The sequence below is a fragment of the Melospiza melodia genome, chromosome 13 (genome assembly GCF_035770615.1).
Source record: "Melospiza melodia melodia isolate bMelMel2 chromosome 13, bMelMel2.pri, whole genome shotgun sequence".
NCBI classification, from domain to species: Eukaryota; Metazoa; Chordata; class Aves; order Passeriformes; family Passerellidae; genus Melospiza; species Melospiza melodia.
This window is the reverse complement of record NC_086206.1, coordinates 21,826,694-21,852,963: the sequence shown is the minus strand read 5'-3', so window position 1 is coordinate 21,852,963 and position 26,270 is coordinate 21,826,694. Positions and strand designations below refer to the sequence as shown.

Here is a 26,270-nt window from a genome sequence, read left to right as displayed (position 1 = left end):
ACGGCCTCTCCCAGCCCTGATCCAACCCAGCCACGCTCAGAACCCGGGGGTGGAGCAGGCTCCCAGGACAGCTGGGACAGGGTGGCGGGACAGGGCAGCACCTCGCGGGGGAGAGTCTTGGGTGGCTGAACCCCCCGTGCCCCGCGTGCCAGCCGCTGTCCCGGGGCAACGCCGGTGTCCCAGCACCCACGGGAGCCGTTGGAGATCTCGCTTATCTCCTGCCCCAGCTGCAGCACACCCGGGTATCGGCCACCCCAAACCCCGAACCGGGATGGCGGGAGGCTCCCAGCCACCCCAAACCGTGATGGAGGGAGGGTCCCGGTCACGGCCAAACCGGAGCAGGCAGCGGCAGAGCACCCCGAGATAGCGGGAGGAGCCCCCGCTCTCCCTGCCCGTGCGCCGAATTGCTCCTTACCTTGCCGTTACCGGCACCGGGATGTTCCGTGTTTCAGGGAGCAGAAACTCCACACAAACGGGCAAATTCTGACCTGCCGCCCGCTCGGTACCGAGCCCCGGGACGGAGGCTCTGACCCGGCCGTGCGGAGGGAGCCCCGCCACACCGAGCCTCGCCCGTACCCGGTGCCCGCAGCCCGTGCCGGTGGCGGCCGGTCCCGCCGGTGCGCAGGCGGCGGTTCCGGCCCCGGGGAAACGGCTCCGGCCGTGCCCCCGCTCCCCCCGCCCCGGTCCCCGCGCTCGGGCCTCACCTGCCTCCGGTGCGCAGGCGGCGGCCGCGGGGGGCTCGGCGGGCTCGGAGCTGCGGGCGGCCGTGCCGGGGGTCCGGCGGGGCGCGGGGGGGGGGCCGGGGGCCGCCCGGGGCCGCCAGGAACCGCCCGCGCCGATCGCGCTTCATCGTCCCCGCCGGGCCCGGCGGCTCCGCCCGCCCGCAGCGCCCCCGCCGGCCGGGGGGACCCGCCGCGCCCGGTCCGTCCCGCCGCGCTCCGGGCGGGCCCGCGGCCCCAGCGCGCCGTTCCGGGCGGCCCCGCGGCCATGGCCGCGCCGGGGGGCGCCGAGGGGCCCGCGCCGGGCCGGGGGGGCCGCGGCCTGCAGGGAGCCATGAGGGCGGCGAGCGGCGCCCTGGGCATGGACAGCGCCGGCCGGACCAGGGTGAGCGCGGGCACGGCCGGGGAGGGACCCCCGGGTTCGGCCGCAGCGCCGGGACTGCACCCCCGGGGCTCCCCCCGCTACCCCGGGCTCAACCCCCATCCCCAGGGCTGCATCTGCGGGTTCTCCTGCATCTCGGGGCTCCTCCTGCATCCCGGGGCTCCCCCCGCATCCCCGGCTTCTCCTGCATCCCTGGGCTTCCCCCGCATCCTTCGGCTTCCTCCCCGGCCTCACCCCCATCCCCGGAGCGGCACCCCCGGTCTCATCCGGCACCCCGGGGCTCACCCGCATCTCGGGGCTCCCCCCGCGGCCCTGGACTCACACCCCGCTGCCGGGGCCGCATTCCCGGGTTGCCCCCGCATCCCCGGGCTGCCCTGTACCCCGCTGGGAGCCGGAGCTGCGGTCCCCCGAGGCCGGGGGGGTTCCCGAGCTCCCCTGCCCGGGTCCCTGCTCAGCCCCCGCCTTGGCAGGAGGCGTACGTGGAGTACCTGAAGAGCATCACGCTGATCGCCCAGGCCCTGCAGGAGGAGGCGGCAGGGACAGGTAGGGCAGGAGCCCGTGTGCCCCCCGCCGAACCAGGGCGGTGGGTGCAGATCCTGCAGTGCCCTTAGCACGCCCTCCCCACAGAGAACAGCGAGGGGGTCACCCCTGACACCCCCAAACTGCTGAAGCTGGCGGAGCAGTGCCTGGAGAGGGTGAAATCCATCGCGGCGGCGCTGGGTGAGTGAGGGGTGCGGGTCCCGTTTTGGGGAGCCGGGTGTCCCCGCAGGGCCAGGCCGGTGGTGGGGCACAGCCCGCCTGTCCTGCCCCCTCCCCAGGGAAAGCCCAGGTGAAAGCTGCCGCACAGGAGCGGGGCGGGGGCCCGGCGCCCCTCCCCAGGCACCGCCGTGTCTGCTCAGACGAGGGGGGGAAGCTCTCACCGTTCCTGCCCCCGGAGATCTTCCAGAAGCTGCAGATCGCCGAGGCACAGAGCGCTCGGAAGTACGGGGGGCTTGGAGCTGGGAGATGGAACATGGGGCAGGGTCACCGGGCTGGGACACAGAGTGGTGGAGGATGGGGGCTGATGTGGGCTGGGATACAGAGCAGGGACGTGGGAGACTCAAACACAGCGAGATGGACATGGGAGTTTCAAACACAGCGGGTAGGACATGGGGGGTTCAAACACGAGGGGTTTGGGACACGGGGTCTGGCAAGAACTGCCGCACAAGGACTGGCGGTGGCCCCGTGCCCGCCTGCGGGGTCACGAGCAGGATGTGGTCCTGGCACGTGTCCTGTGCCCTCTGGCGAGTGCTCAGGCTGTTCCTACAGGGAGCTGACCCCGCTGGAGGAGGCCTCCCTGCAGAACCAGAAGCTGAAGGCGGCCTACGAGGCGCGGGTGGCGCGGCTGAACCCAAACCAGGCTGTGCAGAAAACATCCCTGGCAAGTGGGGGCTGGGGAGGAGCTGGGAGCCAGGCAGGGAGAGGGTCCCTGGGGGATCCCCACTGGTGTCCATGAGGTGTGGGTGGATGTCCCCAACTCCCCTCCTGCTCCACAGACGCTGTCCCTGCAGCGGCAGATGATGGAGAACCTGGTGATCGCCAAGGCCCGGGAGGAGACTGTATCCTTCCCTGTGGGATTGCTCCAAGAGCCCCTGCCCTGTCCTGGCTGTCACCCACTCCACGCAGGGTCCCAGCTGGGGGATGGAGGAGGGAGAAGGGCAGTGGGTGAGCACGCTGGTGGCTCTGGGCCCTTAACTGTGCCTGGCCCAGCTGCAGCGCAAGATGGAAGAGCGGCGGCTGCGGCTGCAGGAGGCGGCCAACCGGTGAGTGGGGATGTCACTGTGGGACCCTGAGCTCCGGGGACACCCAACAGTGCCCTCACTGGCCCGGGCTGTCCCCAGGAGGTTCTCCAGCAGCGTGGCACTCACCCCTGAGGAGCAGGAGCAGCGAGCACTCTACGCTGCCATCCTTGAGTATGAGCAGGACCATGTGAGTGTGTGCCAGGGGCTGCTGGCAGGGCTTGAGGCTGTGCCACGGGGCAGGAGGCTGTGCCATGGGGCAGGAGGCTGTGCCACGGGACAGGGTGCTGCACCATCCCCCTGACCAGCCCTGGACACTCCCCAGGACTGGCCAAGGCAGTGGAAGGCGCAGCTGAAGCGGAGCCCGGCGGATCTCTCCGTGGTGTCAGGGCTCTTCTCCTGCCTCCTGAGGTACTGCAGGGGTGGGCACGGCCCTGCCAGAGCGAGGGGGCTGCGGCTGGTGCCGGTGCCCCCTGCCCATCCCCTCCCTGTGCCCGCAGCTGCCCCGAGCACCCCATCTCGCAGCTGCTGCGGCGGCTGCAGTGCGCGGTGTACGCCCGCCTCTACCCTGCCGTCAGCCGCGGCCCCGCCGACGCCTCCCCCGGCTCTCCCTCGGCCCTGTCCTTCCTGTCGCTGGACGCCGGGGGCTCCTCGCTGCCCGCCGAGCCCGGGGGCCGCCGGCTCCGAGCGTCCCGCAGCCTGCACTGCATGTTCTCGGTGCCCGAGCACGGCCCGGCCGCGCTGCGGCACAGCCACTCCAGCACTCCCCTCGCCGACAGCGGCGCCCCGGGGCCCGCCGAGCCCCCCGAGCCCCCCCGGGAGAGCTCCTTCGAGGACCTGGAGCGGTTCCTGGCGTCCCCCGAGGGCTGGGCCCCCGCAGAGGCCCCGGCCAGCTCCGGGCAGGACGCGGCGCTGCCGGAGCTGCTGAAGGGCGTCGTGAGGGACATCCACAACGCCATCGGTGAGGGACAGCCGAGGGAGCGGGAGCAGGATGGGGGTCCCAGTGTGGGTAGGATGGGGGTCCCAGCGTGCTCTGTGTCTCACCTCTCCCAGACAGGCTGCTGGCTCTCACTCTGCTGGCCTTCGAGGGGCTCGGCACCGCCGCCGGCAAGGACCAGTGCCTGGCCTGCCTGGAGGAGGCTTTCTTCCCCCCGCTGTGGGCCCCGCTCCTGGCCCTCTACAGGTACCACGACCCTCTTTGGGGGTTCTATGACCCACTGACCCCTTCCTGGCCCCCTCCCTGTCACCTCCGTGCCCGCAGGACCGTGCAGCAGCGCCGTGAGGCGGCCCTGGCGCGCAGCATGGAGCGGCACCGGCACGCCGGCCCCGCCGACATGGGGCTGGCCTCGCGCCTCTTCCCGCCCGGGCCCGGCCGCCCCGCGTACGCCTCGGCCGTGCAGGACCTGCGGCTGATGGCGCTGGAGAGCTGTCCCCGCAGGAAGCTCGAGTGCATCGGTGAGCGGCGCTGCGGGCGCGGGGCAGGGGCCCAGGGTGGCGATGGTGGCCCTGACGCCCGCCCTGTGCCACAGTGCGGGCCCTGCGCGGCATCTGCGAGTGTGCCGAGGAGTACTGCGGCTCCCGCGACGGCCGGAGCCTCGCCACGGCCGCCATGTGAGTGCAGGAGCCACGGGGAGTGAGGGACCGGTGTGGGGCCTGTGCCCAGCGCGGTGTTGGGGTGCCAGTCCCTGTGGCCAGCACGGCTGACAGCCCCTATTGTCACAGCGGGGCAGATGACCTGCTGCCCATCCTGTCCTACGTGGTGCTGCAGACCGGGCTGCCCCAGCTGCTGTCCGAGTGTGCGGCCCTGGAGGAGTTCATCCATGAGGGGTACGTGCCAGGGTGCTGGGCATGCAGGCACCCCTGGGCTCAGGAAACCAGCGCCCTCCTGGGATGGGGCTGTGAGGGTGGGGAGTGGGTCAGAATAGCAGCAGGGCTGAGGGGCAGTGGGTGTGATGGTGTCCTGGTCATGGCGGTGCCCCAGCCACGATGGTTCAGTGCCCGTGGTGGTGTCCTGGTCATGGCGGTGCCCCAGCCATGATGCTGCATTGCCCGTGGTCGTGTCCTGGTCATGGCAGTGTCCCAGCCACGATGGTTCAGTGCCCGTGGTGGTGTCCTGGTCATGGCGGTGCCCCAGCCATGATGCTGCATTGCCTGTGGTCGTGTCCTGGTCATGGCAGTGTCCCAGCCACGATGGTTCAGTGCCCGTGGTGGTGTCCTGGTCACGGCAGCGTCCCAGCCGTGATGCTGCGGTGCCCGTGGTGGTTCTTGGTCATGGCAGTGTCCCAACCAAGGATGGTGCAGTGCCCGTGGTGGGGTTCTGGTCATCCTGGTCACGGCAGTGTCCCAGCCATGATGCTGCGGCGCCTGTGGCGGTGTCGCGGTGGTGACGGTGCGATGGCTGTGGCACAGGTACCTGATCGGGGAGGAGGGGTACTGCCTGACGTCCCTGCAGAGCGCCCTGTCCTACGTGGAGTCGCTGCAGTGAGGAGGGGGCGGCGCGGGACCCCCAGACCCCGGGCAGGTGCTGCGGCCGCTCCGCGGGTCCTCCCGCCCGGCAGGGGGCGCTGTGGCGCGGCCCCGCCCCGGGGCGGAGCTACGGGCGGCACGTGCGTTCCGGCCCGGTGCGCGCGGAAGGGGAGCGGGGCGGGGCGGGAGCGCGAGCGGCCGGGAGCGGCAGGTGCGGGAGAACCGGGACCGGGGCGGAACCGGGGCCGGCCGGGAACACCGGGAGCCCTTGGTGGGGAGGGGGGGAACCAGGGCCGGGGAGTGACGCTGGGGGGACTGGGACCAGGGAGGTGCCCGGGAGGCCTCGGGGGAGCGGAGTTCCGCATCCGAGGCTTTGGCGGGGGATCTTCACGGCATCGGGCGGGGGACCCGGGGGACGGGGGAGGGGTCTCACGCTGCCGTTCCCGCAGGATGTGTGCGGGCTCGGCGCTGCGGCAGGAGCAGCGGCAGGACTTCGGGCAGGAATTGCGGCAGGAGTTCCACCGGGAGTACCGCCGCTCTCTGCAGCGGGAGCTCGGCCCCGCCGGGACCTGCCCCGGCCCCGCCGTGGCGGAGCGGCTGCGGCAGCGGCTGCAGCAGGAGCCGGCGCTGCTGGAGGCGCTGCACGAGGACGCCCTGGCACTGCTGGCCCGGGGGCTGCGGGACCACCCCGACCCCGGGCTGGCGCTGCGAGGCCTGGCCGGCGCCTTCCGGCTGCTGGAGCTGGCGGCCGTCAACCTCTACCTCTTCCCGTGGCGCCGGGAGTTCGGCAGCATCCCGGTGAGGCCCCGAGGTGGCGAGGGGATGGTGTGGGGGTCCCCAGACACCCTCAGCCACGCTCCCCGCTCTCCTTGCAGACCTTCTCCGGCGCCTACGTGCACCTGCTGCGCCCGGCGCTCCCCGAAGCCGACCTGCTGCGGAGTTTGGGCCGGCTGGGCTACGAGCGGCGGGAGCGGCACCGCCTGGCCGTGGGCCGGCTGCCCCCGGGGCCCGCGCTGATCGCCGCTGCTGTCGGCTTCCTGGCCTGCCGCCTGGAGTGCGAGATCCTGGCGGAGCGGGCGCTGCAGCTGCGACAGCCCCGTGCCGAGGAGCTGCTGGAGGCACGGCACCGGGCTGGGAGTGCCAAGGGATGGCTGGAGATGCTGCAGGACCTGGGGACACAGCGCAGGGTGGCTCCCGACTGTGGTGACAGCGTGGATCTCTACCAGGAGAGGCCAGACAGCCCTGAAGACACGGGCAGCAAGGACACAGCCCCCCCAGCGCTGTGGAGGGACCCTCAGGACATGCCCGCGAGGGGCTGGGGCCGCTGCAACAGCACGCTGGGGCCAGAGCCTGCGGGCAGCGCTGATCCGGACACCTCCTCTCACCTGTTCCCGCAGCCAGAGCTGGTGGGGACCGGCACAAGTCCCCAGGTGCTGGGGGAGCCCCGGGATTCCCCCCAGGCTGCGCCAGAGCTGCCCTGCTACCAGCTGCACTCGTGCCTGCAGCGGGGCATGCTGCCCTCGTACTGCTGCAGCACCTGCCGGCAGCTGCACGGGGGCGGCTGCGCCCTGGGCCGCGCCTGCCGCAGCCAGCACCGCGGGCAGGAGCTGCACGGGGAGCGGCAGCAGCGCCTCTGGCTGCAGCGCAGCGAGCTGGACATGCTGCTGGCCCGGGGCTCTGTGCCCCCCTCCTGACACAGTGCCCAGAGCTGGACATGCTGCTGGCCCGGGGCTCTGTGCCCCCCTCCTGACACAGTGCCCAGAGCTGGACATGCTGCTGGCCCGGGGCTCTGTGCCCCACTCCTGACATGGCCCTGCTGCCCGGCACAAGGACCTGGACTCATCAGCCCCCGAGACAGCGGTGCCAGGCCCTGCTGCCACCCCGGCACTGCTGCTGTAAATTATTCTGTGCATCAGTAAAGTGGCTGCCTCAGCATGGGGTGTTCTGTCCTGGTGAGGGGGAGCAAGGTGCCTGGTGCAGGGGTGCAGGGATACCTGACAGCACAGCGCCCTGCAGGAGCAGCTCCTGGCTCCCTGAGAGTGGGGACCAGGATCGTCTTAGAGGGGGACAGAACCTGGGGCATCGTGGAGGTATCCTTGTCCCCAGGGTGACACAGAGGAAGGAGAGCAGAGCCACAGCTTCTCCCACTCCTGCTGGCACCAAAGAATCACCTCACTCTACACAACGTTGCCACTGCCAGATGCTTTTATTGATGGCAGAGTCGGGGTTCCCCCCACAGACAGCACAAACCAGGACCCGCCTGGGACAGGACTGAGCCTGCCAAGCCTGGGCATCCCCGGGCCCCATCTCTCCTCTCTCCTGGCTCTGGGGCCCTGCTGGCCCGGCTGCAGACCGGAGCCTGCCCTGTCCTGCACGGGCAGGTGGATGGAGGAGCCGTCCCCGTGGCGCTGGGACTGCTGGGCTGAGGGAATCCTCCTCAGCCAGGACACGTCAGGCTGTTCCAGGGCACAGCTCAGGGCTTGCTGCGCTTGGCCTGGCTCTCCAGGGCCGTGCTGGCCGCCCGCTTGTTCCGGTGGTGCGGGAAGGTGGGCATCAGCTCGGGCTCACAGGCTGTGGGGCACAGACAGGGGTCAGTCAGCAGGGCCAAAGCCCCCCAGCCCTGCCCTGCCCCAGCACGGCGAGTACTCACGCAAGGGCTTCTCCTTGAAGTAGGAGCTCTCCAGGCAGTCCTTGGCCGTGGCCCTGCGGGGACAAGGACAAGTGGCAGGGACCACCCCAGGCTGGGGGACAGCGTGGGACAGGTCCCGGCCCTGCCCACCCCACATCCTGCCTGGCTTTACCTTTTCTTGGGGTCGTACATGAAGAGGAAGTTGAGCAGTCGCAGCCCAGCCTCCGAGAGCCAGGGGAACCTGTGCTTGAGGTTGTTGTAGGGCTGCTTGCGCAGGGTGTACTGCGTGGCCAGGGGCAGCTTGGAGAAGCCCTGGGGGAAACAGGGTGTGAGGAGGGGCCAGGGCAGCTCCAGGGAGAAGGGACAGGGGGAGAACGGGCAGGGAGCTCTCACCGGCCAGATGTTCTCGTTGGGTGTCCCCAGGAGCTGCACGATCAGGTCGATCTGGTGGATCTCAGAGGTGCCTGGCAGCAGTGGTTTGTGTGCCAGCAGCTCGGCCAGGATGCAGCCAGCAGCCCTGCGGAGCACAGGAGCCCCTCCAGTGATGCCCCTGCAGTGTGCAGCCCTCCCCAGTGACCCCCCTGCAGCCCCCAGCCCCCCTTACCACATGTCAATGCTGGTGGTCTGGGTGGTCATGCCCAGCAGCAGCTCTGGTGCACGGTACCTGCACAGGGGACACTCTGTGTCAGAGCTGGCACCACCTATCCCAGTGGGACACCCACCCTGGCACTGCCACTCACCACAGGGTCACCACTTTGGGGGTCATGGGCTTAGGGGGCATCCCGTAGGTGCGTGCCAGGCCAAAGTCAGCTGCAAGAGAGAGTGGCAGTCAGGAGGGAGCCCAGCTCTGAGCCGTGCTCATGGCACAGAGCAGCCAGGGCCCAGTGCAGGTGCCAGCACTCACCTATCTTCACACAGCCCTTGTCGGTCATCAGCAGGTTGGAGACCTTCAGGTCCCTGTGGGAAACAGCAGCTGGAGCTGAGAGACGACACAAAAAATCCAATCCCATCGTTCCATGGCCTCCCTGCCCTGCCGGTGCTGCCAGGACGTGGGAGGTGTCCCCAGACCCCCCTCTCTCCCCCACTCCCACCTGTGGATGATGTAGTTCTCATGGAGGTACTGCAGGCCCCTGAGCACCTGCAGGATGATGCACTTCACCTGGGGACAGAGGACAGGAGCTGTCACCTCTGTGGGAGCAGCACTGAAGGCACAAAGCCACACAGCCCAAACCCACTGGGGTGTCCTGCAGTCCCTCCATCCCTGTGTCCTCCCAGGGGGTTCTGGGCGGGCATTTTCTCTCAGCTCTGTTTCCCTGACAGTTTGTTCCAGCCCCAAACCCAGCCTGAAAATTCCCTGAAAATCAGCAAAGCCCAGCTCCATCAGAACCCCTGGAATCCCCCAGATCAGGGTCTAGGGAGCCCTTCACCATGCCCACATGGAATGGCAGCACCCTCCCAGGGGTGCCAGACCCAAATCCTGCCCCAGCCTGTACCTGAGCCTCCGAGAAGGGCGTTTGCATGTTCTCCAGGAGACTGGCCAGGTCCTGCTCGCAGTACCCCATCACCAGGAAAATGCTGTGGGACACAAGGCAAGGTCAGAGCCTCCCCCAGCACAGCTCTGGCTGCTGGGGCAGCCCAGGGCTCCAGGGAAGGTTTGGGAGGCACAGGGAGGACAGAAAGGGGACTCTCACCTCTCCAGGTGGTTTCCCACAACCACGTCCTTCAGCTCCACAATGTTGGGGTGCTGGAGCTGCAGGAGGAGGGTGATCTCCCGCAGGCTGCTGATGGGCATTCCTGGGGCAGAGAGGGAGGGAGGGACACAGTGCTGCAGAACGGCCTGGAGGCAGTGCCAGGACAGAGCCAGCCCTGCTCCCCTCCTCCATTACCATCCTTCTCGTTGTCCATCCGCACCTTCTTCAGGGCCACTGTCTCGTTGGTCAGCGTGTCCCGGGCACGGTCTGGGGACAGAACAGGCCGCCTTGGCACCAGGACACACACCTGGCATTGCCCCCGCCTCACCTCAGCCCCCCTGCCCAGCCACAGGGGGAACTGTGGGGGCTACAGGTGCCTCCCGACACAAACCGCGCTGGGATTCCACAGGGGAATGGCTTCCCGAGGGCAGGGATGGACGGGATGTCCGTAAGGAACCTTCCCTGGCAGGGTGGGCAGGCCCTGGCACAGGCACCCAGGGAAGCTGCAGTGCCCCCGGATCCCTGGCAGTGCCCAGGGCCATGCCGGACAGAGCAGCGTGATCTGGTGGAAGACAGCCAGCGGAAAAGCCATCCCTACCCCGGGCAGGGAGCGGAATTAACCCCGGGGGCCCTGCCCTGTCCGCACAGCCGCCCCCAGGGAGGCCCAGCCCGCACTCACACACGATGCCGTACGTGCCCTCTCCGATCCGGTTCAGCTTCTCAAACTCCTTCACGCTGCGGCACCGTCCCAGCTGAAACCACAAACGGCGTTCAGCCCCGAGGGCTCCTCACGGGAACCCCCCGGCTCCCACACCCCGGGACCCGCCGCACTCACCCGATCGGCCGCCGGGACCTCGAAGAAGCCGTCTCCGCGCAGCCGCCGCAGCCGCAGGGGCTCCAGCTCAGGCTCGGCCGGTCCCGGTGCCGGTTCTGGTGCCGGTTCTGGTCCCGCCTCAGCCGCTGCCATGCCCGCGATGGCGAGTTCCGCTCTGCGCACGCGCGCTATTATCCCGCCGCAGGCCCCGCCCACCGGCAGGCCCCGCCCACACGCGTTTAGGCTTTGGAAACCGTCGTTAGAGAGGGACCAATAGCAACCCCGGCCCGGGAAAGCTCCGCCCCATTTAGCCCCGCCTCCCTTTGCCCCGCCCTCGGCCCGCACCGCACCGGATTTTTGGCTCCGCCCCCTCCGCCCTACGCGCCAATGCTTCCCGCTGCCCACGTGACATTCCCCAACCCCGCTCTCGCGAGACTCAGCGCGCGCATCCCGGAAGCAGCGGCGGCGTCCCCCGGAAGCGGCGGCAGAACCCGGAAGCGGCGGCGGGCAGGATGGACGGTACCGGGGGTTGGGCGGTACCGGCGCCTCCCGGCGGGGCCGGGGCGGGGCGGGATGGGTGGGTCTGGGGGTGAGGGTCGGAGCCGGGACTGGCGGCCGGGAAGCGTGGGCGGGGTCGCCGGTGACCCGCTGCCGGTACCGGCCCCGTCGCTGAGTCTGTGCTCTCCTTCCTTTCCAGACACGCTCTTCCAGCTGAAGGTGAGAGCAGCGGAGGCCCTTCCCCTCCTTTCCGTCCCGTACCGCCGGTCCCGGGGGAGTCCCGAGCCCGGTTCCGCCCGCTGGCTCGGCCTGACCGGGGCTGGTCCTGCGGGGGGACCGGGACCCGGCCCGAGGGGGTGGCCGGAGGTGCCGCGGGCAGGGGGTCGGGCAGCGTGGCCAGTGAGAGGTGGCAGGGGTGGGACAGGTGGGCACTGGCACGGTGGCACAAAGGGGAGCAGCTCCCCAGTGCCCGAGGGTGGGGTGGGGTGGGATGGGATGGGATGGGATGGGATGGGATGGGATGGGACAGGGGGCAGGGATTCCTGGCTGTGAGGGTGGGAGGCCCTGGCACAGGTGCCCAGAGCAGCTGGGGCTGCCCCTGCATCCCTGGCAGTGCCCAAGGCCCGGCTGGACAGGGCTTGGGGCAGGTGTCCCTGCCATGGCAGGGTGGGGCTGGACGGGCTCTGGCCGTCTCTCACTGTCCCTCACTGTCCCTCACTGTCCCCGCTCTGCCCCGCAGTTCACTGCCAAGCAGCTGGAGAAGCTCTCCAAGAAAGCCGAGAAGGACTCCAAGGCTGAGCAGGCCAAAGTCAAAAAGGTGTGTGGGGCCCATCCTGGCACTGGAACCCCTTCTGCCCCCGTGTGGGGCCCATCCTGGCACTGGAACCCCTTCTGCCCCCGTGTGGGGCCCATCCTGCCGGTGCTCGGCTCCGTGGGGCAGCTGCCATCCCCTCGTGCCTGCTGTGGGACCAGGGCAGGGCAGACCCCACTGGGGAGGGGGATGTGGCCCCTGCTGCCCCACTGGGGGGGTTTGGCTGGCTCTGGAGTCATGGCAGAGCCGTGTCCTGCTGGAGCCCACCCAACAGGGCTGCTCTGCCCAGGGCTGTCTCTGAGCAGGCTCTCTGTGCATGGCACAGCCCAGGGCTCTCCCTGAGCAGGCTCTCTCTCCATGGCACAGCCCAGGGCTCTCTCTGAGGGGTCTCTGTGCATGGCACAGCCCAGGGCTCTCTCTGAGCACTCTCTCTCTCCATGGCACAGCCCAGGGCTCTCTCTGAGCACTCTCTCTCTCCATGGCACAGCCCAGGGCTCTCTCTGAGCACTCTCTCTGTCCATGGCACAGCCCAGGCTCTCTCTGAGCACTCTCTCTGTCCATGGCACAGCCCAGGCTGTCTCTGAGCACTCTCTCTCCATGGCACAGCCCAGGGCTGTCTCTGAGCACTCTCTCTGTCCATGGCACAGCCCAGGGCTCTCCCTGAGCAGGCTCTCTGTCCATGGCACAGCCCAGGGCTGTCTCTGAGCAGGCTCTCTCTCCATGGCACAGCCCAGGCTGTCTCTGAGCACTCTCTCTGTCCATGGCACAGCCCAGGGCTCTCCCTGAGCAGGCTCTCTCTCCATGGCACAGCCCAGGCTGTCTCTGAGCACTCTCCCTGCAGGCCCTGCAGCAGAAGAACGTGGAGTGTGCCCGTGTCTATGCTGAGAACGCCATCCGCAAGCGGAACGAGGGGCTGAACTGGCTGCGCATGGCGTCGCGCGTGGACGCCGTGGCCTCCAAGGTGCAGACGGCCGTCACCATGAAGGGGGTAAGAGCCCAGGGCTGCCCCTGCCCCGGGGGGCTCGCAGGGGCCTCGGCACCAGGGCACAGACGGGAGCTGACTCTGTGTTGGAATTAAATAGCAGTGCAGCCGGATGGACGGGCCTGCGATGGTGCTCACAGGGGTCGGGATGAGGGAAGGATCTGACTCCGTGTTTCACAAGGCTGATTCGTTATTTTATGGTATATATTACATTAAAACTATACTAAAAGAATAGAAGAAAGGATTTCATTAGAAGGCTGGCTAAGAATAGAATAGAAATGAATGATAACAAAGGCTCTGTCTCGGACTCTCTGTCTGGGCCAGATGGGCTGTGATTGGACATTAATTAGAAACATCCAACACAGACCAATCAAAGGTCCACATGTTGCATCCCACAACAGCAGATAACTGTTGTTTACATTTTGTTCCTGAGGCCTCTAAGCTTCTCAGGAGGAAAAATCCTAAGGAAAGAATTTTTCATAAAGATGTCTGTGACACGTTCCCGGGCTCGTCCGGCCCTTGCTGCTTGACCAAGGGTGGCAGCTGCAGTGCTTTCACCCCAGAGACACCTTTGGCTGGCTGGGTGTGTGGTGTTTCACCCCACAGACACCTTTGTCTGGCTGGGTGTGTGGTGTTTCACCCCAGAGACACCTTCTCAGGAGAAAAATCCTGGCAAAGGGATTGTTCAAAAAATATCATAGCTACACATCCCCTTGTGGAGCTTCCCCTCTCTGCCCCCAGCCACCCCCTGGCACTGTAGGACACAAAACAACGTGAGTGCACACACACACTGCTGCTCTCAAGGTGGAAAAAGGGAGGTTTATTTTCTGACTCTAACATTTGTAGATCTCCAAAAGTGACAGTGGATTGGAGGGAGAAAGTTCCACCTCTCCAATGACACTGGGCAAACCAACAGTCCGTCAAATTCCTCCTCCTCCATAAGAGAATGCAAAACAATCAGTTATTTACAGAAAGCGTGTGAGAAAGTTTGCTATAAAAATGTAAACATTAGGAAACTTAAAAAATCTTCAAAAATCAGGGTGACAACCCCCAGCGCCCCTGTGTCCCCAGATGACCCCAGCAGGGCTGGTGGTGGTGTCAGACCCCTCAGACAGGTCCATCCTACCTGGGATGGGTCAGGACAGCGCTCGGGTTTGTCTGCAGCCCTCAGGGCATCCCTGAGGGAATCTCCTCTTGCAGGTGACGAAGAACATGGCCCAGGTGACCAAGGCTCTGGACAAGGCCCTGAGCTCCATGGACCTGCAGAAGGTGTCGGCGGTGATGGATAAATTCGAGCAGCAAGTGCAGAACCTGGATGTCCACACGTCGGTGAGTGCTGGGCGGGCAGGGTGAGAGCCCTGGCAGGGCTGTGTCCGGGCAGGGGGACAGGGCTGTGTCTGTGCCAGGTCATGGAGGACTCCATGAGCTCGGCCACCACGCTGAGCACGCCGCAGGAGCAGGTGGACAGCCTGATCGTGCAGATCGCCGAGGAGAACGGGCTGGAGATCATGGACCAGCTGAGCCAGCTGCCCGAGGGCGCCTCGGCCCTGGGGGAGAGCTCTGTGCGCTCCCAGGAGGACCAGCTGTCCCGCAGGTTGGTGCTGTCCCTGTCCCTGTGCTCCCAGGGTCCTTCCCTGGCCTCGAGGGGAGGAGCTGCCCCTCCCTGGGGCTCTCAGGGGCTCCCTGGGGCTCTCAGGGGCTCCCTGGGGCTCTCAGGGGCTCCCTGGCCCTCCCTGGGGCTGCTCCTGCTGCCCTGACCCTGCTCTCCCTGCAGGCTGGCTGCCCTGAGGAACTGAGCTCTCCCTGGGGCTGTGGATGGCACTGCTGGAGCAGGACCCCCTCGTGCAGCCCCCCTGTCTCTGGACTGTTCTGGGGGGTGACAGCCCTTCCCTGAGCCTGCTGTGACCCCGGTGGGAACGTGGGAATGCTGTGCTGGATTCTGGGGGGCTTTGTCTGGGGGTGCTGCTGCTGGCAGGGCCCCACGCCCTGTCTGAGGGGAACACTGAGGGGATTGATTGATCTCCCTGCTTAGGGATGCTGCTCCCCAACCCCTCTGGCGTTCCCTGCCCGGGCCTGAGCTGCGGGCTGAGTTCCCCGGGGGCTGCTCGGGAGGAGCAGCAGAGCCTGCAGGGGTCCCCAATGCCGGCCGGGGCTGGGCAGCTCGGTGCCTTGCGGGAAGGGCGGTGCCAGCGGGTGTCCCCTCCCTCGCTGTCACCGGCGGGGTGTCCCCTCCCTCGCTGTCACCATCCCCGCGCCCTGTGCTGCTCCGTGTCCCCCGGCCACAGCCCAGCCCGTACCACGAAGTGCCCTTTGGAGCGCCCTCCCTGCCCAGCCCCGTGCGTGTCGATGCCCACGTTCCCCGGGCGCTGCCAGCTGGAAATGGTTACCCCGGCCCTGCCTGCACGGCGAGGAGCCGTGGCCAGCGCTGGGGGCCGTGGGGGCTGCAGACGCGTCCCCAAATGTCCCCCTGCTGGGGGGTGTGGCAGGGAGTGCAGAACCATCCCGGGACAGCTCTGCTCCATCCCTGTGCCTCGGCCCTCTGTCCCCTCGCTGCTGGCACCGGGCTGGGGCTGCTCTCTCTCCGTGTCCCCTCCCGCTGCTCACCCCTGTCCCTTGTCACCTCCCCGCGCTGCCCGAGCCGATTGTGCCCCTCCCGCGGCCCTGCTGGATGGCTGGAAGCTCTCCAGGAAGGAAGCTCCGTTTCCTTTGGGTGTCCCAGCAGGAACTGTCACCTCTGGGGGATGTCGCGGGGCCCCTGCCCGGCACAAACACTTCCTGCTGCGCTGGTTGTTTTTCCCGACTTCAGTGGCCTTGGAGCCTGTGGCTGGGGACACGGAGCCTTCCTCTCCACCGAGGAGGAGGAGGAGGAGGAGGAAGAGGAGGCAGCTTTGGGCTGCAGCAGAGCACTGGATCTTGTCCCACCTCCCGAGGGGCCGGGTGGGAAGCTGGGGGACCCTGGAGGTTTGTGCCTGGCTCCCTGCAGCCCTGGGGCTCCAGACCTGGCCCTGTCCCTCTCCTGGGCTGTCTCTGTGGTTTCATTGGTGGTTTGTTTTTTTAAGCTTGTCTTATTTGCCTTCTTTTTGCCCAAACCGTGTCCATGCCCTTCTGTGGGTTTAAATAAACAATCTCTGAACAGCCCGGTGTGTGTTGGGGGGTGGATGCACACGGGGTCTGTGGTCCCCCCCTGTCTGATCCCCTGTCCTGGTGCCGGGGGCTGCCCTGGAGCTGAGGGGGAGCAGGGAGGGGCTGCTCTCGTTCCCAGAGCCTCTGCCCATGCAGGAGCAGGGAAGGGGCTCAGGGTGCCCACTCTAGAAGGGTGAGGACAACCCCGTTCCCCAGGGCAGGGACCTGACCCTTTTGTGTGGCCAAACAGGGGCACCAGGGTGAGCAGGAGCAGCTGGAGCCCAGCTCCCTTCCCCTTCAGGCTGGGCCAGCCCGGCTCCCTGCACCGTTCCCAGCCCTTTTGGGGACAATCTGGGACACCGAGGGGAGACCCGGGCTTGTCACCGCACCGAGGTGGCACCGAGGTGGCACCACAGCCATGCTGCCATCAGCACCTGCCCACAGCAGCCTCGCTGGCAGGGACGGGGCGGAGGGTGCAGCCTTCCCTTCCCTGCTCCTGTTCCCGTCCCTTCCCTGCTCCTGTTCCCGTCCCTTCCCCGTCCCTTGCCGTGCCCGTGCCTCCCCTGCCCGGTGCCCGGCTGGCAGGCGGGCGCTGTGCCTCAGCCAAATCCCGAATGCCACAGGAAGATGATGGCTCCCCTTCTCCTCCTGCCTGTTCTGCCGCCTCCGCTCCCCAGACAGGCTGTTCCTGAATGCCAGAGGAAATTGCTAAGGAGATAATTAAGTAGCCAATTAATTAGCTAATGATTAATGGAAGCATCCTGCGGAGGCAGCTCGGCAGCCGCCCTGGCCAGGTGCTGCCGGGATGTGTCACTCCCGGTGCCGGTACAGCTTCCCGGGACCCCGCGGCTCTGCCCGGCCGGTGACACTGCCGGTGACACGAGGGGTGGCCGGGGACACGCAGGGTGACCCAGCATGCCCGGGCAGGCCCCCTGGCTGTGCCGCGGAGCCGCACACGGACCCACACTGGCTCGCTGCGGGCGCTGCTCGAGTCACGGATTTATTTTGCCGGCAGGTCCGGCGGAGAGGAGAGCGGGATCTGCCCCGCCCGGCTGCCCGGGCACGGTGCCAGGCCCGCGGTGCCAGGCGGGCGCTAGGAGAGCAGGGCCAGGAGCAGCGCCAGGGCCAGCGGCGGTGCCAGGGCTGCGGGCGGTGCCCGGGCGGGCACCGGGTCGGAGTAGCCGTAGCTGGTTCTGCACGACCTCTCCAGCTCCTCGAAGGCGATGGGGGTCTCGAGGGGAGCCGTGCCCTGCAGGCTCCTCTTCACCTGCCGTGGGCACAGCGTGGGCTCCCGGTGAGACGGGCACGGAGCCCCTGCCACCCCGCACGTCCCTGTGCCACCATCCCACACACGTCCCGGTGCCCCGTGTGTCCCCGTGCCTCCCTGTGTCCCCACAAATTCCTGAGTGCCGCATGCCCCGATGTTCCACCTGTGGCTGCTGCCCCAAGTGTCCCCGTGTCCCATCCATCCCCATTCCAATGCTCCCGGTGCCACTCGTGTCCCCACAGGTCCCCTTGCCCTGTCCCTCCCGTGCCCCGCTCACCTCCTCCACTCTGCTGAAGACCCGGAGCAGGTTCTCAGCCAGGGCTCCCTTCACCTCCTGCTCCGTCCAGTTCCTCGCCAGCAGCTCGGCCACCAGCATGGGATACTTGGAGACGTCCTCCAGGCCGGTGGGGACCCTGTGCCACCCCACTGCTCACAGCTGGGCCACCCCCAGCACCCCCAGCTGCCCACACAGGGTGCGGGGGGGCACCCCTGCTCCTCAGGATGTCCCCATGGTGGGGACGCTGTCCCATCCCATCCCATCCCATCCCATCCCAATCACCCCCTTTACCCTGAGACCCCGTCGTAGTCCCCCCCGAAGCCGACAGCCTGGGCACCGGCCACCTTCTTCACATAGTCCATGTGGTCTGTGGGGGGACACGGGGGTGAGCAGGGCAGGGGGGCACACTGGCACCCCCAGCCACCTGGGCACCCCCTCACCTGCCACGTCCTTCAGCTGCGCCTTCTCGCTGCAGGTCACGTAGGCGTTGTAGAAGTTGACCATCACCAAGCTGCCCGTGGAGGCCTGGGGAGGAGCAGCCCTGAGCCCCCAGAGCCCCAGAGCCCCCCGTGTCCCTGGCTGTGTCCCCAGAGCCCTCAGTGCCCCTGGCTGTGCCCTCAGAGCCCCCCATGTCCCTGGCCGTGCCCCCAGAGCCCCCCATGTCCCTGGCCATGCCCCCAGAGCCCCCCATGTCCCTGGCTGTGCCCCCAGAGCCCCAGTGCCCCTGGCCGTGCCCCACACTCACCACCAGCTGCAGCACGTCGTCGGGCACGTTGCGGCGGTGCTGGCAGAGGCTGTAGGCAGAGGAGTGACTGAAGATGACGGGGGCCTTGGAGATGTTCAGCACCATCTTCATGGTGTCCACTGAGACGTGGGCCAGGTCCACCATCATGCCCAGGCGGTTCATCTCCTCCACCACCATCTGCAGGGACAGGGGACAGGGCTGGGGGCTGAGGGGGACATGGGAGGGGTCCCCTCTGGGCATGGGGGGACAGAGGGATGGATGGATGGATGGATGGATGGATGGATGGATGGATGGATGGATGGATGGATGGATGGATGGATGGATGGATGGATGGATGGATGGATGGATGGATGATGGATGGATGGATGGATGGATGGAACACTGCGCCCAGCATGGTGCCAGTGGGTGCCAGTACCACATTCCTCCAATGCCACTGCTCCTGGGCACCGCTGATGTTGTTCCTCACCTTCCCAAAGGGTGAGAGGCCGTGGTGCACAGGTTCCTCATCGTTGGTGTCCACCAGCCAGTTGTCAGCCCTGCAGAACAGGGAGAGCATCAGAGTGGCCACCCCTCTGACCACATCCCCCCATGGCAGCGCTGCCACCGTCCGTGCCCCCGGGGGCCCTACCAGGGGGTGTTGCAGCTGTGGGTGAGGGTCATGTAGCGGGCACCCAGGCGGTACAGAGTGCGCAGGACGCCCAGGCTGCTGTCGATGGAGTGGCCGCCCTCCACCCCCATCAGGCTGGCCACCTTCCCGGTCCGGAACGCCTCCCGGATACCTGCGGGAGGGCGGGGACATCAGCGGGGCGGGCGGGACCCTCGGCAGCCCCGTTGTGCCTGTCCCCGTGGTGCCCATCCCCGCGGTGCCCATCCCCGTGGTGCCCCATCCCCGCTGTGCCCATCCCCGCTGTGCCCATCCCCGCTGTGTCCGTCCCCGCAGTGCCCGTCCCCGCTGTGCCCGTCCCCGTGGTGCCCGTCCCCGTGGTGCCCGTCCCCGCAGTGCCCGTCCCCGCTGTGCCCGTCCCCGTGGTGCCCGTCCCCGTGGTGCCCGTCCCCGCTGTGCCCGTCCCCGTGGTGCCCATCCCCGTGGTGCCCCATCCCCGTGGTGCCCGTCCCCGCTGTGCCCGTCCCCGCTGTGCCCATCCCCGCAGTGTCCGTCCCCGCTGTGCCCGTCCCCGCTGTGCCCATCCCCGCTGTGCCCGTCCCCGCTGTGCCCGTCCCCGCTGTGCCCGTCCCCGTGCCCGCTCACCGCTGCTGTCAGTGACACAGAGGAAGGTCTCTGGGTACAGGTCACACATGCGCTGCACCACGTCCATCTGCTCCAGCGTGCGCCTCACCGCGTCCTTGTTCTGCGTCTCGCAGGGCACGTACACCGACCAGAACTGCCCGGGCACCCCGTCAGCGTGAGCACTCCCCCAGCCCAGGCACTGCCCACCCTACTGCTCACCCCAGCAACTCTGCCAGTCCTGGTGCTGCCCCAAGACCCCCAGTGTTCACCCCGGTGCCCTCCCTGGTGCCCCTGCCCTCCCCAGAGCCCTCTCACTCTCCCTGGTGCCCTCCCTCATGGCCCTGCCCTCCCCAGTGCCCGCCCCGGTGCTCCCACCTGCCCGCCCACGTGGCCCTGGCGCAGTTTGGGGATGTTGGTGTGGGTGTCGTTCAGCAGGGTCAGGTTGGCTGCTGGCAGCCTCAGCTGGTTGTAGAACTTGCGGAGGAGCTGCCAGGGCAGGTCGTTGTGCCTGGGCAGGGACAGGGTGGGCGCTGAGGAGGGGCCAGACCCTCGGCCCACTCACCCTCAGGCTGCCCACCCTGCTGGCTGGCCACACACACAGTGCCCTCATCTGGATGTCATTCCATCCATCATCCATCCATCCATCCATCCATCCATCCATCCATCCATCCATCCATCCATCCATCCATCCATCCATCCGTCCATCCATCCATCCATCCATCATCCATCCATCCATCCGTCCATCATCCATCCATCGTCCATCCATCCATCCATCCATCCATCCATCCATCCATCCATCCATCATCCATCCATCCATCATCCATCCATCATCCATCCATCATCCATCCATCCATCCATCCATCCATCGTCCATCCATCCATCATCCATCCATCCATCCATCCATCCATCCACCCATCATCCATCCATCCATCGTCCATCCATCCATCCATCCATCATCCATCCATCCATCATCCATCCATCCATCCATCCATCCATCATCCATCCATCCATCATCCATCCATCCATCCATCCATCATCCATCCATCCATCCATCCATCCATCCATCCATCCATCCATCCATCCATCCATCATCCATCATCCATCCATCCATCATCCATCCATCCATCGTCCATCCATCCATCCATCCATCATCCATCCATCCATCCATCCATCCATCATCCATCCATCCATCCATCATCCATCCATCCATCCATCCCCAGTCCGTCTGTCCCCCCAGCTGTCCCCTCAGCCACAAGCCCCCCCAGCAGCTCCAGCCCGGAACTGGAGACAGGTCCCTCCCAGGTGACAGTGCCATGTGGGACCCCCCTGAGGACGCTCCCCTGCACCTTCCCAGCCCATCATCACCCTCACACCCAGGGGAGCCAGCCCAACACCCCCTCGGCAGGGATGTCACCGCAGGGACATCCTGGCCCACCCCACACCCAGCGGTGCTCCCGGGGACGTGGCAGGGTCCGGGCTGGTGCCACTTCCTGCTCCTGTCACGGTCCCACATCCCCGCTCCCCCTGCCCTGCTCCGTGTTCCACCAGGGAGAGCTGCAGGGACCGAGGCCTCCTGAGGCTCCCGAGAAGGGAGCGGGGACACCATCAGCATGAGCAGGAACTTCCCCCGGGGCAGCCCAGCCCCGGCTTCCCGTACCCTGCCCGCTCCCGCCGGGCTGCGGCGCCGGGGATCCCCTCGGTGCACGGACCGTGCCACGGGATCCGCGGGAAATCTGTTCCTCGTCCCCACGCAGTCCTGGGGTGCTGGCACGGGGATCCCCTGGGAAAGCTGTCCCCTATTCCTACACAGCCCTGGGGTGCCTGGCACGGGGATCCCCTGGGAAAGCTGTCCCCTGTTCCTGCACAGCCCTGGGGTGCTGGCACGGGGATCCCCTGGGAAAGCTGTCCCCTATTCCTGCACAGCCCTGGGGTGCGGGCACGGGGATCCCCTGGGAAAGCTGTCCCCTATTCCTGCACAGCCCTGGGGTGCCTGGCACGGGGATCCCCTGCTCCCCGTTCCCGCAGGGGGGCCCGGACCCGGAATGCCCCCCGGGCTGTCCCAGCAGGGTTTCCCAGCTGGGGTTTTCCCACGCGGAGGGAGCAGCCGAGCTCGCTGCGGGCCCGGTGACCTTTGCTCACCCGTCGATGACCGGCGTGGTGCTCATGATGCGCTCGGCCTCCTGCAGGTGCTGCTGTCCAGTGCTGGGCAGTGCCAGCGCCAGCACCAGCACCCACACGCTCCCGCCGGGCATCTTCTCCCGCTGGCTGCTGCTGCTGGGGACAAGGGGGGACCCGGCACCGCCGTGAGAGCGCAGGCACTGGGATGGCCGCTCCGCGCTCCTCCGTCCCCTCCCGCCGTCAATGAATAACCAGGAGCGTGGCGTTTCCCCTCCCTGGCTGCCCTGTGCCCGCCTGGCAGTGCCAGGGCTCTCTCGCGGCCTTCCCAGCCCAGCCCCGGTGGCCGGGCCGTGCCTCGGCCTCTCCTCCGAGCCGCGGGGACGCTCCCGATCCCTCTAATGAAGCCCAGACATTCTTCAGTTGGGAAAGTGCCAGTCCCATCCGCGCCTCAGCCTCCCCGGCACCCCCGGTTCGGCACTGGCACCCCCGGCACCCCCGGGACCCCCGGCCCCGCTCACCCCGGCCCCGGACACTCGGGCGGTCCCTGCCTGCGATGGCTGTGAATGAACTTTTCCGGCTTGCGTGCGGTGACGGGGCTGGGATGGGCTCCGGCCCCCCCAGAGCCACCCCCGCCGTGGCGCCGGAGCCGCCGCATGCCCGGGGGCAGCAGCGGGGTGGCACGGCCGGCGGTGGGGCTGCTGCTGCTGCTGCTGCTGCTGCTCCGTGTGCGCTCGGGCCCCCCGCACTCGGTCCCGCTGCAGCGTCCCGAGGGGAAACTGAGGCACCGCCATGCTGCGCATCCCTGCTGGCTCCAGCTGTGCCGTCCTTCCCAGCGAGGCCTTGGCTGCGCTTCGGGAATGGCTTGGAGCCACGCGGAGATGGCCGGTCCAGCTGGACACCTCGTCCTGGGGTGTTCCTGATGGCAACAAACCCCTCCTGCGGTGCCAGGCACGGGGAGCCGGGGTGGGCACGGTGTGGGGCTGGCATCGCTCGGCCTTCCCGAGGTGACGCGGCCCCCGCGTTTCCCCGGCTGCGGCGGTGACTCAGGAACGGGAGGATTCCCATCCCATCCCACCCTTCCCGTCCCATCCCGTCCCATCCCATCCCGGGTGCGGGCAGCCCCTGCCAGCCGCGCTCTCCCGGCGCTGGCCCCAGCGCGGATTCCCGGCTCCCCGGCAGGAATGTGCCGGGGGGTTCCGGCCCCCCGCCCGCCGGGGCCGCTTCCTCTTTCTGCGCTACTTAAGCGGCTCCCGGCGCGTCCCGCCCGGCCGGGCCATGGAGCGCATGGAGGTGACCGAGACCTTCGCGGGCATCGCCCTGCCCGGCCACCTCCACACCCAGGAGTCGCTCGGCTTCGCCGCCGCCTTCACCTTCCGCCCCAGCGACGTGCTGATCGCCACCTACCCCAAATCGGGTGAGGGGATGGGGGACACCGGGACAACGAGAGGGGACGGGACGGGACGGGGAGCTCGGGCTGGGGCGGGAGCTCCCCGGAGCTGCCGGGGCTGGGACACACCCGGACCGGGTCCCGCTGGATCTCTGGCACAGCACGGGCACCCCGAGCCCCTGTCCGGCTGCCCCGCTGTCCCCAGCCCCAGCCTGGTGTCCCTGGGGGCTCGGGGAGGGGCACACGGCGCTGCCGGCCCAGCCGCTGCTACGGGAGGGGTCGGGGTGGGATGGGACGGGACAGGGTGAGCCGTGCCTTGCTGTGCCAATCCCTGCTACCCGTGCCAGGGCAGTGCCATGCCGTGCCGTGCCGTGCCGTGCCATGGTGCCGCGGCCCTGCCCTGACAGTCACCCCTGCAGGCACCACCTGGATGCAGGAGATCCTGACGCTGCTCTTCAGCCTCGGCGACGCCCGGCCGGCCAAGACCATTCCCAACTGGGAGAGGGCGCCGTGGCTGGAGCAGATCTACTGCCGGGAGGCTCTGCGGGACACGGGCGGCCCGCGGCTCCTCACCACGCACCTGCCCGCGCCCGTGCTGGCCCCCGCCCTGCAGCGCAGCAAGGCCAAGGTCAGAGCGGTCCCGGGGCTCGGGGGGGCCTGCAGGGACATCCCGCACCCCCGGGGCTTCCCGCAGCCGGGAAACGCTGGGGGATTTCTGAGCGGGGTGCAGGGGAACGCCCCCGGCTGCGGGGTGACTCTGTGTCCCTCCAGGTGATCTACGTGGCCAGGAACCCCAAAGACGTCGCCGTCTCCTTCTACCACTTCCACCACCTGGCCAAGTTCCTGCCCGACCCCAGCTCCTTCGATGCCTTCCTGACGCAGTTCCTCGAGGGCACAGGTAGGGACGGGGCAGTCTGGGGGGGGGGGGCTGAGCCTCGGGGCTCCCCATCACCCCCCGCCTCCCCCCAGTGCACTACGGCTCCTGGTTCGAGCACGTCAAGGGCTGGCTGGGCCAGCGGCACCGCCTGGACATCCTCTATGTCACCTACGAGGAGCTGCACCAGGTGAGCCCCGCCGTGTCCCGTCCCGTCCCTGTCCCGGTGTGAGCCCCGCCGCGTCCTGTCCCTGTCCCGGTGTGAGCCCCGCCGTGGCCCCGTCCCCGGTGTGAGCCCCGCCGTGTCCCCGTCCCTGTCCCGGTGTGAGCCCCGCCGTGTCCCCGTCCCTGTCCCGGTGTGAGCCCCGCCATGTCCTGTCCCGTCCCCGTCCCCGGTGCCCGGTGCTGACCGCGCTCCCGCCGCAGGACCTGCGGGGCACCGCGCAGCGCCTCAGCACCTTCCTGGGGTGCCCGCTGGCACCGGGCACGCTGGCAGCCCTGGAGCAGCACTGCAGCTTCTCGGCCATGCGGGACAACGCCATGGCCAACTACTCCCTGATCCCCGCCGAGATCATGGACCACAGCCAGGGCCGCTTCATGCGCAAGGGTGAGCGGGGCTGGGGGCGTGCGGCGCCGCGGGGACACTGCGGGGACACCGAGAGCACAGGGACCCTGCCTGCCTGTGCCCTGTGTCCCCCAGGGGTGGTGGGACAGGGACAGGGACCCTGCCTGCCTGTCCTTGTGTCCCCCAGGGGTGGTGGGACAGGGACAGGGACCCTGACTGGCTCTGCCCTGTGTCCCTCAGGGGTGGTGGGACAGGGACAGGGACCCTGCCTGCCTGTGCCCTGTGTCCCCCAGGGGTGGTGGGACAGGGACCCTGACTGGCTCTGCCCTGTGTCCCCCAGGGGTGGTGGGACAGGGACAGGGACCCTGACTGGCTGTCCCTGTGTCCCCCAGGGGTGGTGGGACAGGGACCCTGACTGGCTGTCCCTGTGTCCCCCAGGGGTGGTGGGGGACTGGCGCAGCCACTTCTCCCCCGAGCAGAACGCGCTCTTCAACCGGCGCTACCAGGAGGAGATGGGGGACACGGAGCTGCCCACACAGTGGCCCATGGCCTGAGGCAGCCGCCGGGCTTTGGGGGGACGCTGAGCCCTCACCTGCTGACAACCACACGGAGACCCTGCAGGGCCCCTCCAAAGCCCCCCTGTGTCACCCCCCGGGGCCGGGGGTCTGGGAGCACCGTCCCTCCTCCTCCCTGGGTCCAGGGAGCTTTCCCGGCCCTGCATTGTGGCCGTCCCCGTGCTCCCGCTGCCCCGGCCCGGGGCTGTGGCCGTGACCCCTCTTTCCGCCCATCCCACCCTGCGGAAATAAATATTTATTGTTGTTCCCTGCGAGGCAACGATTCCCATGGGAGCGGGGCGGGAAGCGCTGCTGTTATCAGGAACAGCTGCCGTTATCAGGAGCACATCGGGGTGGGGACGCATCCCCGGGGCCCTCATTAACGGGCGGGGGCAATGACCGGGGGGGCAGCACGGCCCGGGCGGGGTCACAGCGTGGGGACAGGGCCTGCCAGCACAGCTCGCGGCACGGGGCTGGCTCCTTCAGCAGCACCCAGGGCCCCCCTCCAGTGCCCCCCGCCCCGTTACCCCGGCCGGGTGCTCTCCCTGCCCATCTCCCTGCTGGGGTGTTGGCACCGAGGGGCTCATTCCACCCCCAGCACCCTGGGGTGTCCCGGGCAGGAGCAGCCCGAGCCCCCAGCCCCTCTCCTGCCAAGGAATCGCCCCGTGGAGCCCCCGGGCAGCAGAGGCTCAGTCAGTGATCAACTGGCTTCCTCAGGGTGAGCAGGGTGGGGGCTCGGCCCTGGCACCACCAGGACCCCTGCCTAGGCCTGGCTGACAGGGGGGAGCCGGTGAGACCCTCCTTGGACTCTGTGGGACAGTGGCACCCGTGTCCTGCCACTCCTGCCCCCTGTGCCAGCCTTGCCAACCCTGCCCCTTGTGCCAGCCCCTCCTGCTGGCACGGACAGCCCAGCGAGGTGTCCCTGGACACTGCCAGCCCCGAGGGTCCCTCTGCACCCACCCTCCGTCCCCATGGGCAGGGGTGCCAGGGCAGCTCCTGCCCGCCCAGGAGCGGCCCCGCTGCATCCTCCCGGCGGCAGGTTTGGGTTTCCACGGCAACAGCCGGGATCCCGGCCCGAAGGGATGAATCACAGCTATAAATAGGGGCTGATGGGGGGGCAGGGACCGCGCCCCTGCCCCTGCCGTGTGCTGCCAGCGGTGCCCGAGGGCCGGCAGAGCTGCCCCGGACAGTGACACCCACCTGGGCCAACCTGGCACCTGCGCCCAGGGACGTGGCAGCACCCGGAGCCCAACTCGGTGGCACCTCAGGTGGCCCCCTACCCCGTGAGGCTGTGCCAGGCCCCAGTTTCAGTCCCTGTGGTGGCCTTGGGCACACCCTGCCCCTGAACATGTCACCGTGCCA

The 26,270-nt window shown here is 68.3% G+C and overlaps 6 protein-coding genes across 7 annotated transcripts; 4 read left to right on the top strand and 2 right to left on the bottom strand.

The window, feature by feature from the left end:
- Positions 1–987: 987 nt before the first annotated feature.
- Positions 988–5,909, top strand: VPS9D1 (VPS9 domain containing 1). The gene is made up of 16 exons (XM_063168215.1): positions 988–1,104; positions 1,572–1,644; positions 1,729–1,821; positions 1,920–2,082; positions 2,410–2,521; positions 2,637–2,699; positions 2,851–2,903; positions 2,982–3,069; positions 3,205–3,290; positions 3,380–3,840; positions 3,933–4,062; positions 4,141–4,334; positions 4,409–4,490; positions 4,602–4,706; positions 5,289–5,400; positions 5,795–5,909. The coding sequence occupies exons 1-15, from the start codon at positions 988–990 to the stop codon at positions 5,362–5,364; spliced, it is 1,896 nt and encodes a 631-aa protein (XP_063024285.1). The 3' UTR covers positions 5,365–5,400; positions 5,795–5,909.
- On the top strand, positions 5,771–7,280 carry SPATA2L (spermatogenesis associated 2 like; the record flags this gene model as incomplete). The annotated part of the gene is made up of 1 exon (XM_063168338.1): positions 5,771–7,280. A coding segment is annotated over one exon (1,269 nt), but the record flags the coding sequence as incomplete, so codon positions are not given.
- A 252-nt stretch (positions 7,281–7,532) lies between these two features.
- Positions 7,533–10,415, bottom strand: CDK10 (cyclin dependent kinase 10). Of its 2 annotated transcripts, none has more exons than XM_063167585.1 (12): positions 10,345–10,415; positions 9,886–9,932; positions 9,666–9,768; positions 9,468–9,549; positions 9,066–9,133; positions 8,879–8,931; positions 8,715–8,784; positions 8,579–8,638; positions 8,368–8,491; positions 8,147–8,286; positions 7,996–8,048; positions 7,533–7,916 (listed from the first exon to the last, which is right to left on the bottom strand). In XM_063167585.1, exons 3-12 carry the CDS (start codon positions 9,764–9,766, stop codon positions 7,819–7,821), a joined length of 849 nt encoding a protein of 282 aa, XP_063023655.1. In that variant the 5' UTR covers positions 9,767–9,768; positions 9,886–9,932; positions 10,345–10,415; the 3' UTR covers positions 7,533–7,818. The 2 variants fall into 2 exon arrangements, with proteins under 2 accessions (XP_063023655.1, XP_063023654.1); XM_063167584.1 differs by having other exon boundaries at positions 9,861–9,932; positions 10,359–10,412.
- A 515-nt stretch (positions 10,416–10,930) lies between these two features.
- Positions 10,931–15,905, top strand: CHMP1A (charged multivesicular body protein 1A). Its single transcript, XM_063168214.1, has 7 exons — positions 10,931–10,998; positions 11,177–11,196; positions 11,717–11,794; positions 12,630–12,776; positions 13,971–14,099; positions 14,177–14,364; positions 14,545–15,905. Exons 1-7 carry the CDS (start codon positions 10,992–10,994, stop codon positions 14,564–14,566), a joined length of 591 nt encoding a protein of 196 aa, XP_063024284.1. The 5' UTR covers positions 10,931–10,991; the 3' UTR covers positions 14,567–15,905.
- Positions 15,906–16,986: 1,081 nt separating this feature from the next.
- DPEP1 (dipeptidase 1) lies at positions 16,987–21,815 on the bottom strand. Its single transcript, XM_063168337.1, has 10 exons — positions 21,550–21,815; positions 19,786–19,918; positions 19,432–19,564; positions 18,811–18,961; positions 18,649–18,718; positions 18,183–18,359; positions 17,878–17,962; positions 17,729–17,804; positions 17,438–17,573; positions 16,987–17,160 (listed from the first exon to the last, which is right to left on the bottom strand). The coding sequence occupies exons 1-10, from the start codon at positions 21,660–21,662 to the stop codon at positions 16,987–16,989; spliced, it is 1,248 nt and encodes a 415-aa protein (XP_063024407.1). The 5' UTR covers positions 21,663–21,815.
- Positions 21,816–22,787: 972 nt separating this feature from the next.
- On the top strand, positions 22,788–25,057 carry LOC134424084 (sulfotransferase 2B1-like). The gene is made up of 6 exons (XM_063167582.1): positions 22,788–22,942; positions 23,335–23,543; positions 23,687–23,813; positions 23,885–23,979; positions 24,216–24,396; positions 24,793–25,057. Exons 1-6 carry the CDS (start codon positions 22,804–22,806, stop codon positions 24,906–24,908), a joined length of 867 nt encoding a protein of 288 aa, XP_063023652.1. The 5' UTR covers positions 22,788–22,803; the 3' UTR covers positions 24,909–25,057.
- Positions 25,058–26,270: the final 1,213 nt, after the last annotated feature.